General features: G+C 41.4%; 2 protein-coding genes across 2 annotated transcripts; one reads left to right on the forward strand and one right to left on the reverse strand.

Moving 5' to 3' along the window:
* On the forward strand, positions 1-4,844 carry acer1 (alkaline ceramidase 1). Its single transcript, XM_083767324.1, has 7 exons — positions 1-48; positions 998-1,110; positions 1,962-2,076; positions 2,220-2,358; positions 3,102-3,239; positions 3,388-3,525; positions 3,628-4,844. The coding sequence occupies exons 1-7, from the start codon at positions 42-44 to the stop codon at positions 3,818-3,820; spliced, it is 843 nt and encodes a 280-aa protein (XP_083623450.1). The 5' UTR covers positions 1-41; the 3' UTR covers positions 3,821-4,844.
* Positions 4,845-5,990: 1,146 nt separating this feature from the next.
* LOC310859932 (transcription factor IIIB 90 kDa subunit-like) lies at positions 5,991-7,859 on the reverse strand (the record flags this gene model as incomplete). Its single annotated transcript, XM_083766697.1, has 1 exon — positions 5,991-7,859. The coding sequence occupies one exon, from the start codon at positions 7,857-7,859 to the stop codon at positions 5,991-5,993; it is 1,869 nt and encodes a 622-aa protein (XP_083622823.1).
* Positions 7,860-11,451: the final 3,592 nt, after the last annotated feature.

Below are 11,451 nucleotides of genomic sequence, written 5' to 3' on the forward strand. Positions count from 1 at the left end.
TAGGCCTAGGCTACAGTCATTGGAGCAACAGCAGCAGCAGCATGGGAGGTAAGCTCTGCCATTCTATCTCTGATCTTATATACACGCAGTAGCCTATTGTAGCGGTTTTGTTTTGTTTGTTTCTTCACACACAGTATAGGCAAATATTACATTTCTGTGAATCTGATGAACTGAAGTGTAAAGTTACATTTTATTTCACAAAAAATGTCATCATCATGCCGTTGTCACTTAAACATTATGAACAATAATAGCAACATTATATATATATATATATATATATATATATATATATATATATATATTTATATATATATATATATATATATATGGGCTATAACATTATAGTTTAACCATTAACTATAATGGCTACTAGGATGTAGCCTATATTGTACACAGGCAATTCACATCACCAATTCTCTGGAACATGCAGTGTTGTGTGCTCTGGAGCCCTCAGACTATATCTATACACAATAGACTACTAGAGCATATAGAAGGCTCTGTGGTTGGGAAACCTTTAACTAAACAGCAGATCAGCTGAAATGCCATTGTTTAAATTAATATACAAATGTCTTGAGTGATTGAAGATAGGACACCCAGCCCATATTTACACAACTCACAAGGATTGGAAACTGATTTCACCATTTCACCTGTGAAAGAATAAGGAATATGGTTCCACTGGTGTTTAAATGCGCACAGGCCTTGATAAGATAGGCCTACTCCGCATGGATGTCCTCGCCTCACATTGTTAGGCTATACATTTATTAAAATCACCATGCTGTGTGTGTGTGTGTGTGTGTGTGTGTGTGTGTGTGTGTGTGTGTGTGTGTGTGTGTGTGTGTGAGAGTGTGTGTGTGTGTGTGTGTGTGTGTGTGTGTGTGTGTGTGTGTGTTACAAGGTGGAGTGCCTTAAGTTACTACTCACTGCCTTGGGGATTTCTAGCAGAAATAGTGACACTATCTCTCTCTTCTGTCTCTCTCTCTACCTGTCTCTCTTCTAGGGTTTTACTCAAGTGAAAGGATGACCGGAGTATTCTCTTACGAAAGTTCAGAGGTGGACTGGTGTGAAGATAACTACAGGCACTCAGAACATGTAGTGGAGTACTTTAACACAGTAAGCCTGCTTTCACTCTACTGTGCATTGCATCCTTATGACTGAGTAAAAATTAATTAATTTCTTTTACATGTTACAAGAGAGTAATGTATTCCATAATACAGTTAACACATTTATGGCTGAAGGCAGGGAGGAGAGTGTGTGTGTCTGTTTCCATGGCTAATCTCTCAAACAACTACAAACCACCAGCTTCAGATTTCTTGTGCATGCTGCCAGCTGGCCAAAGAACTCAAACTGAATATTTTTCAAATCCATCAACAACTTTAGTTTTTCGTTATAATCTCAAACCCATATTCCTCCTAGCCTGGGTAAACCCACTCCCCCTGCTGGACAACATTTCATTCTGCCAGGAGGGGTGAGTCTGGCATAATCGCCTGTGTGGCTGTTTAGCCGTGGGGCGGGAGAGTAGCGTTGACGGACAACCCCTTCAGCCAATCAGCGTATATCAAAACAAGAGGCGTCATCTAAACGCGTTCCGTTCCTACTTCCTCATTCCCATGTTTGTTGTTGTGAATGAGTCGAGGAGTTCACACGTCATCAACTGCTCAAATCGTTCCTGATTGGCCAACGTGCGCTGTCAATCACAGAGCCCTGAGCTCGGTCGCGGATTGGCTCGTACCAAAGCTGATACAATCTTAAGGACTTTGTATTACCATTTAGCCAGACTCACCCCTCCTGGCAGAATGAAATGTTGTCCAGCAGGGTGAGTGGGTTTACCCAGGCTATATTCCTCCAGGCTATGGGGTCCAATCAGTCTATGGTCCCATCCGATGTTTATGATATATGCTATACATACATGACTGCCTGACTGACTGAAAGACTGAATTATATTTTTTTTTGTCCCTGTATAGATGAGCAGCTTGTTTTTCTTCATCGTATCTCCCATCATGCTCTACCTGCTGCATCCATATGCCAAGGAGAGGAACCTGGCAATCCATCTGGTTTGGGTCATGATGATATTTGTAGGTCAGTACCCCCTCTCTCTCGCTCTCTCTGTTGTGTGTATAATTGATATTAATTGTTCTCAAAAGTTTGATAGCCTCCACATAATATATCATAATACTTAAAATTAAAATGAATGGGCAATCTTACCTTACTTCCATGTTTAGGGCTCTTCTCTGCCTACTTCCACATGACATTGAGTTTCATGGGTCAGATGCTGGATGAGCTGTCCATTTTGTGGGTGCTGGCTGTAGGATATGCCCTGTGGTTTCCACGTAGGCTCTTCCCTTCCTTTGTCAAGGACAGGTAAGGTAACATTGTTGAAATAGCCCAAACTGGTGTGATTGTGGGTGTGTGTGGGTGCGTGCACATACTGTACATGCATACGTGCATGTGTGTGATAGAGACACACATGCACACATGCACGCATGCACGCACGCACGCACGCACGCACGCACGCACGCACGCACGCACGCACGCACGCACGCACGCACGCACGCACACACACACACACACACACACACACACACACACACACACACACACTGCATGTGGTACTTCTAGTTCACACAAGCATGTCACATGCACTCGTTAACTCGTGAACTGGTGAACACACACTCGCACGCACGCACGCACCAATATTCCTTTAAAAGGATCCCTGGCTAATGAGACAAATATGTCTTAAAACATACTATACTATACTTGCCCTCTATTACCAAAAAGATAAAATAAAAACACCTTAAATATTTTATTTCTTTCATAAGGTTGAAGTTATTGTCTCAGAGATAGTGCTGTTGTCCACCTACCAGTGACAGAGAGGAGCTCCTTATAGTTTGAGGAAAGGATTGCACACTAAACCCTGTGTAAATATTTAACCATCAAGTAATAAAATATGGATGAAATTCTGAAAATAATAATAGCCTCGGTTCAATAACTTCCCATTGATTTATTTCCCTTTTCAACAATGAGAATTTAAATTCTTCCTCAATATCCTTTTGCGCCATTATATCCATGCATTCATCTCTCCCTCTCTTTGTGTTCAACCACAGGGCTACCTTCACGAGGCTGGTCCTCTGGATTACAGTTATCACCACAGTATCATCATTTGTTAAACCTACAGCTAATGCTTACGCTCTAAATTGCTTTGGCCTCCACATGCTGTACTCGATAGGCATGGAGATGAGACGGTATGGACAACTATACTAATTTTAATATTTGTGTGTGTGTGTCTGTCTGTGTGTGCGTGTGTGTGTGCGTGCATGCGTGCGTGCGTGTTCATAATAAGTTACCACCTCTTCTCAACCCTTTGTCTCCGTTTATGTGTCTGTCCTTCAGCTGTACCGACCAGAAGGCTCTGCAGTTGGCCAAGCTGTCAGTGGGTCTGTGGGTGCTGGCCATCTCCTGCTGGATTAGTGACCGTTTTGCCTGCAGCTTTTGGCAGAGACTAAACTTTTGCTACTTGCATGGTTTCTGGTAAGTCCTGCTGTTGGTATAGCTCTAGTCTACATCTATGCCAAAAATAACAAGCCTTTTATAAGTCATTCATGCCATCTTCATCTGTGTACCCACCACCAGGCACATTTTCATTGTGATGGCTGTGGCTTATGGCAGTACCTTGATAGCCTACCTGGATGCCAACTCTGAGATCCCCTACTCACTCCCTGGACTACAGTACTGGCCTTGTGACAAGTGGGCCATTGGATTGCCTCATATTGTACTGAAAGCCAGTAGGAGGAAATCCAAAGCAATGCAACAGAAACACTGCTAAATACTTTTAATGAATATTTAATTGATTATGGCAACCTTTGAAAAAGGTCTACTCTGGGTACCCATAGTTTCTTACTTTTACATTTTACACAGTATATTCAAAAAGATTATATGGAAAAGATTATTGTTTGTGAAATTCTTGCCACTCCATTTTCATACAAGAATTAGAAGCTGAGTATTTTAAGTTGGAAATAGTTTCTAAAGAACAAACTGGCTCCATACATTGAGTGTAGGTACATTTACAGTGTTGACATTAACAATGAAACAAATTGTGAGTATGAGTAAATTAATGTGTGCATGCACGTGTGCTTGAGAGTGGAAATGTGTGGCTTTAGAATACTGTACAAATGAATGAGTTTTTGAGATGTGAATGCAATTTGTATTCTGTACACCACATTTATTTAATTTTCATTTTCACTATGATGAAATAAATATTTTTTTTAAGTGTTGAATAGTAACATCTTAAAAATATAACCTTTTGAATGGAGAGCTACTATGACATTTATTTTTGTCACCAGGTGGTAACATATACCTCAAAAGTGTGGTTTTGTCATTAGAAACAACTTAACACGCTAATTGTGAAGTGTGAAATGAATCCCAGGACAAGGTATTAATTCATGTTATTTAACAATCTCTTCTATTATGGAAAGGATTCCAAATAAGCTATTGGCTTCTTCCTTTGTCTTGACACAATAACTTTTTATATGTATGTTTCCTTTTTTATACAGTGTGCTAATAATCTTTTATTGAGGACATTTGTGTTTTCAGTTTACTCTGTCTTAACCATAAAGTATATGACCAAGCTATTTTGTAACTGACCCCTGTGTAGGCTTAAAGATGGAGTGCCACGATTTTTTTACAACCTAAAACATGATCATCAGGTATTATTATAATATAAGGAGGAAGAACTTTTTCCAAAAAGTGTACAGTATTTGTTAAAATGTCTAATGAAGTACTGTCACCTAATAGACACATGAAAAACTGGAAAAATAAATTGTGGCACTCCATCTTTAATATAAACAATATAGCCGAAGGTACATTCATTTTGGTTTGGATTGCTTAAATGGATCATTGTTTATAAAGTTATTTTGTCATTTTATTGGTGTTTTGAGAGTATTTGTTGTGCTCGGGTTCACACAAAGACGTGCACATTCATTCTGTGGACGGGAAATTACAACAGTGACCTCTTGTGGGTCATTAATGTAGTTAAAGTTATTCAAAGAGATGGCCATTATTATTATTATTTAAAAGAAAGCAATTGACATTCATATAGAACAGGGAGACATGTCTGTAGTAATATAAGGCTGTCAAATAAATAAAATGAAATATTTTGTTATTTGAAGTCAGGAAAACTTGTCTAATGGGCACAAATGTGAGAAAGTATAGCCTCATGCCACTGTCCAGCGGCGGTGGTGCTGAAGCATTCGGTACTCGATACATGTAGGCAGACGGGACGTGCTTGGTTTGTCCATTGTATCACAATTAGCAATGTTTTCTTATTTGTGTCCTTCAGATCAAGCTTGTCTTGCGTCTTGCGCTGGCTCAATAGGTGTCAGTGTGTGTTGATGGCAGGATATCAGCTTTTACAGTAGGCTAGTGCATTTAGATGTTAGCACCCTCGAGAGTGCTTCACCCTAGGGCTCTTGTCTAGCTATTCTCATGCGTAGATCATCAACAAAACCTGCAATATACATTATCATATCAATATACTATATACAATATACTCTACATTTTACATTATGATTCTCTTAATGACTCACTTTGGTAGATCTGCAGTGCATTTCAGTGGTGCTCATTCACTGCCCAAACATTTTGGCAATTGTTCATTTAGGTTTATTTCTTAGCACAACACTCAAAATACATAAAGAAAGAACTGGACACATAGATTTTGATTTTAAATAACATACTGCTTTCTTAGCAAATTCTTGACAGTACAGTTGGCTGATTGGAGTACGCACAAATTTAATTAAATCTATGTTGTCATTTTCATTTAAGCTAAATTTGCATTCTGTTTATTCAGTTGTATTTGAGTTACTAGGTTTGTTCTGTTCAGTTCTCTCCTGCTGTGGTTGAGCTTTATTGTTCTGTTATGTTGGCCTTTTTTGTTTAGGGCCCAGAATTGTTAATTAAGTATTTGTTACTCTTCTGAGAATTACAAACGTTGACAATTTTCAACAAATCCTCTTGTGTCTCTCTGGTCTATGAACTTGGTTCCTCACATATGGTAGCATCGCTGGGACGAGTGGGTGGAGTCTCCTTCCCATCTTTCCAGTGGAAGCCGCCAGTCCCAGAACGTTTGTGTCATTCTGTTGGTTTGAGGGTCTTCTCTGACTTACACCTTCACTCATGCCTCGTGCTCTGGGGGAAGACGATGGAGGAGGAGAGGGAGTCGTCATGCCCAGGTCTCTGAGAATGTCATAGTTGATTTTAATGGAGATCTTCTTGTGTTCCAACATCTTCTGTATGGCTTCACCTGCTGAGCCGTTCTCGTTCAACTGAGCTCTACGAGAAACACTCTTCTTCTTCTCCCTATATGTCCCCTGCTCCTTCTCTATACTGATCTTCCGTTCTTTTTCTCTCTGTTCTCGCAGATAATCTTCATTCTGTTTCATCCAAAGAGCTGTTTTATTCTCAATCTCTTTGTCATTCAGAATGTACTTGTCAATTTCCTGGTCATCAATTCCGCCCAGGTCCAGCTCTCCATTCTCTGATCTGTCATCATCAGTCTCTGTGTTTTCAGTCAGTGTACTAGGAGTCAGTTGTACTAGGGGTTGTATTGGGAGCTGTAGAGGACCTTGTCCCTGTATGGAGGCCATGGCCATGGCCACCGTCTCCTGTTCTGCATCTTCTTGTCCATCATTCTGTCCGTCCTCTTGATCCTGGAGGATGTGACACAGGAAGTCCTGGGTCAGGTGATTGGTGGCAGCCTGTAGTTCCTCCTCTTCGCCCTCCTGCTGCTCCAAGGGGTTAGAGGCCATGGAGAGGGTGGATTCATCCCCACTCTCCCTTTCCTTTGCAAAAGCAGCATACATTCCTCTGAGTTTGGGGTGGCTGTTTTCTAGTTCTGTTTCTATCTCCTCTTTGATCTCTTGGACTTGATCCAGCTGCTTGACCAATTCCTGTTCCAGCTGGAAGACCTTGGTTTTCTGTTGACTGGCTATAAACGAGGGTGGGTCACATTCCTGTTCCAGATCGACGTGCATGAACTCACCGATGGTAAGCTGACTGGTGGGTGTGTCCTCAAACTCTGTCAGTCTCTTCCTGAGTGTTGCATGGCAGACCTTCACCACTCCAATGACATCTTTTACTGTACGACGAAACTCATGCATCCTGGCAGCTACCAGAAGAGCTGCTCCACAGAGGCCGGATGGCCGTCTTCCTGTGTGCATCCAGTCTCTTTTCATTCTTTGCAGGATTCTCAGCGCTGTCATGGAAACAAGGCTAGTTTTCTCCCCAAACCCCAACATGTGAGCAAAACGAGGAATATAGAGGCAAGGATCTATAGCAGGGGTGTTGATACACAGCTCTCTGGCCACTATGATGAAGGTCCGTCCCAGAATGTAAACATTGACCTGTAGAAGGTCACTGAGATCAAGAAGCATGTGTGGAGTTCCTTCAGTCCTGCAGACCAAATATAGACAGGCAGCGATGATGTGTGTTGTCTTTCGTCCCCTGGTCAGTTGTTTACTGATGACCATTTTGAAGAAGTTAAAAGCTGTATCCAGATGGTGCTGATTTAACTGGAGCTGACTGCCGAGCTGGAAGATCTGACGCCTCCCATTCTGTAATGTCTTGGCTCGCGAGTCTTTGCCAGTGTTGCCGTAGAAACAAGGTCCTAGAGTTGGAGTCTTCTCTGGAGCGTTTGCAGAGACAAACTGTCCCACAGCAAAACAGCTCCCACCAGCACCTTCAACAAATTGGACCGTTGACACAGTTATGCTTTCCTCAAGCACAGAACCACAGCTGGTACACACCGTATTCCCCTCCGCCTCGTCCGTTTCGATGTCAGAACATCCACATTGCTTACACACCTGAGACATGATGGTTAAATTCACCAATTGGCTATACTAGACATGCAGACCTACAAATCACGAGTGAAAGATATAACTTTTCACCAATTTGCAGTACCCATTATACAGGTTATTTGAGGCCAGTCCAGTCATCTGTGACAGTACTATGACATCAGACATCTCCATATTTGGGCACATTATTGGCAAGTACTTGGATGCCAGTCTGGAGCTGTGTAGAACTCTATATTTGGAAGGCTGATGCCTTCAATGACATCATCAATAGGATTTTCATCTCCATATTTGGGCACACCTCAAGCTAGTTGATAATTTTAAGGGCAACCAATATGAACAGGATAAGCTGCTGAAGCAGAGTACTACCCTGTATGTGGGGAACCTGTCGAGGTTTATGAGCTCTTTGCCAAATCTGGAGATGTAAAACGCATAGTCATTGGTCTGGATAGAGTCAAGAAGACTGCCTGTGGGTTCTGCTTCGTTGAATACTATACCCGTGCAGATGCAGAACATGCCATGCGCTTTATTAACGGCACAAGGCTGGATGACATCACCGGACAGAGTGGGATGCCGGATTTAAAGAGGGAAGGCAGTATGGCCGTGGCAGGTCTGGCGTGCAGGTAAGAGATGATTACCGACAGGACTGCGACCCAGCCAGAAGAGGCTATGTATGGTAACCTAGCTCATCATCACAGATTCACAGATTCCCACAGCAGCTTTTAAACACCAGAGCAGTCTACTTGGTCAGAAAGAAAGCCCAGCTCTACATTCATCACCTCTCCAACAGCATGTTGCAGGACTTTGCTTGGCCTAAAGCGTGGTCCATTGAGACATCCAAAAGGAGGTGATATCTTCTTACAACAACTGCACAAAATCACTATGTATGTACTGTACTGTACTGTATGTGTATGTCCATGAACATCCACATCGAGAACCATCCGACTGGCCAACTTCAAATTCGGCGACCCAAGGGAGTTGAGAATGTGTAGGATACGCGGTTAGGCTGTCCAGGTCCAACTCATACACACTAAACCCAAGCGTTTAGGTTCTAAACACTTCTTTGTAACACTTTTAAACGTGTCACAGTGTTTAGATTATAAACAGAAGAACATGTTTAATCCATAGGTTTAATCGCACTGATTCGCCAGTAACACTTTTTACAATCAAAGTCAGTCATATAGGTGTTTAGAATTCGAACACTAGGTGTTCTCGTGAGGTGTTTGAGTGAACTTGTGTTCTACTGTATTTTATGACTATTAATAAACATTTGGCATTTTATTATTACACACTGGTGTTTAGGTTTTAAACGCGTCACATGTTCCAGGGATTTACAGTGTACGACATACGCCCATATATAGGCTTAAGTATATCTGGAGACCTGTGTCCTGTGTGCATATATGGAACAGACTGACTTCAAACTTGGCCCGTACATAGGCATATATGGAGATCCAGTTGTCCAGAACTGCAAAGGTAACTGATATGCCCATATATGGGCATGCCCATATGGGCCTATATTGATGACCGCAAATCTCCATATATGGGCATAAACAGACAGAGACAGACAGGCACAGTACAATGTCAACAGGTGCCAAGTTTGTCTTTTGGATCTTGAGCTAAAAGTTTGTGAAACACTGGTTTACACCATTGTATACCGTCAGACATTATTGCTACAACCTAATGTTTTTTTGGGGGTGCTCTAACCCCTCCAACTGACTCTGACTTTCAGACATGATGTTATGTGGCAGCCAAGTCTATATGGTAATGATGTAAATAGTGTGGCGGGTGATAAAAGGTGCTCCTCGTGTGACACTCGTGTGAAGTATGCGACCCTGCTGCTTAGACAGTATGACCTATTGACCCCTGCAGATGCTGGACCATTCCTAGCTAAACACACCCACACACAGCACCGCTCAGTTCACACGGAGTGTGATTTTTTAGATGAGGCTAACCTTTTATACCAGCAATTCCTTAAGATGTAAAATGGTTCAATGACCAATGTAGAGCCTTTTATGAGAGTTGTGAGGTCAAAGATCAGGGATAATGTCAATGATCTCATCTTGTTTTGTAGCCTCTCTGTTCTAAAACATTTGGGACAACGCTCCACACGTCCCATCAGATGACAGGTTCTTGGTTTACTTCATGATCACAACTTCAAATGACAACAGTGACCTCTTGTGGGTTAGTATGTAGTTGAAATGATTCAAAGACAGGCTTTCAACATTAACATATAACATGTTAATATCAGGATGGCAGTCAGGTAATGAATACATTTAATTATGTTATTAAAGTCGGTTGGACAGTTCCTCTATAGCAGTGCTTTTGTGAATGTTCATAAATAAACAGGTATGTCTATGGACGTTTTCACAAGTGACCAGAACATTAGCTATGTCTAGTTTATCAACCGGTGGATATTTATATCAAAATAATATATTTATAATAGTCAATAACGATATCATAAGTGTCCTGTTCTTCCAGCAATAAGGTTAATGAATAATACTGCTACAAAGCAACGCTGCCTGTTTTATCTACCCGGAAATACATTTTTGGTAGTGGTGATTTGGTGATCAAAATCAGGTTAACCACTTTGTCGATATTTGAATCGATCTACAAGCTCACAATGCATCGCCACGTGTTGTGAGCGATATATGAATCATTTTGAAACAATTTAATAACCCAAATCGTGTATGGGGCTGGGGGTCCCTGGCACAACATATTTTCAGATGGGAGTCCACAGCCAAATATTAATTTGGAGGTGCTTGATATGAGGTTCGAGAACCACTATATAATCATTTGTAGCTTTTCACTACACGTCGAACAAATGGAGAGAGAAAAAAGAGATTTATTTGCATATGTTTAAAGGTTTTTCAAACACCTGTCCTCCAGTAATATGGCTTTAAGTGTTTAGGAAATGGATTCGCTATTTGTATTCAATCTCTGCTTACAAAAGGAGGATTTAAAGGTTGACATCTCAATGCAGTGAGGGCACGTGTGACAGCCAGGTGGAACCTCCTATATGTGTGGGACGGAGTGAGAGGGTTGTGACCTTCCATCCTATAGCTGAGGCCACATAAGCTCACATCAAAGTGCAATGGGCCCTCACTCCTTCTCTCTCTATATAAAAGATTACCGGTATAGACATTTCCAGTTAGAAATGCACACTGCTTTTTTTTTTAGAGCAGACACATAAACAGAGGCAGTACAATGTGCCAATGGTGAGAGAGTAATGCCTAATTTATACTTTGCCATACGACTGTGTGGCTCGCCGGAAATAACTGAGAGCTTAGTGTTAAACGTGAAGCTAAAAGGTGTAAAACTGGCATAAACTGATTTTGACTGTCTATCAGGTAGGCCTACAGCTTAAGACTAAATAAAGGAGGCCCTCTGTCCTGTATTCTTTAGCAGGTGTCTAAGATCTGCTTCAATCTCAGTTCTCTTTCTGTCTCTGTCTCTGTCTCTGTCTCTCTCTCTCTGTTCACAAAAACACACCATTTGAGCTGTATGGTCAAGATAACATAATTGTTATCAAGGATTTACATTGCACAGACTATACACTATACAGTATTTAATATACACTATTTACATTCGATTTTTGCACGTAAAAATACTCCTG

Source organism: Protomyctophum parallelum (genome assembly GCF_964188405.1).
Source record: "Protomyctophum parallelum genome assembly, chromosome: 6".
Classification (NCBI taxonomy): Eukaryota; Metazoa; Chordata; class Actinopteri; order Myctophiformes; family Myctophidae; genus Protomyctophum; species Protomyctophum parallelum.

Excerpts from the sequence above, each read along its gene's own strand:
- acer1 (XM_083767324.1), top strand. Across the intron at positions 2,077-2,219 it reads GGTCATGATGATATTTGTAG|GGCTCTTCTCTGCCTACTTC; the intron begins GTCAGTACCCCC and ends TTCCATGTTTAG. Across the intron at positions 2,359-3,101 it reads CCTTCCTTTGTCAAGGACAG|GGCTACCTTCACGAGGCTGG; the intron begins GTAAGGTAACAT and ends GTTCAACCACAG.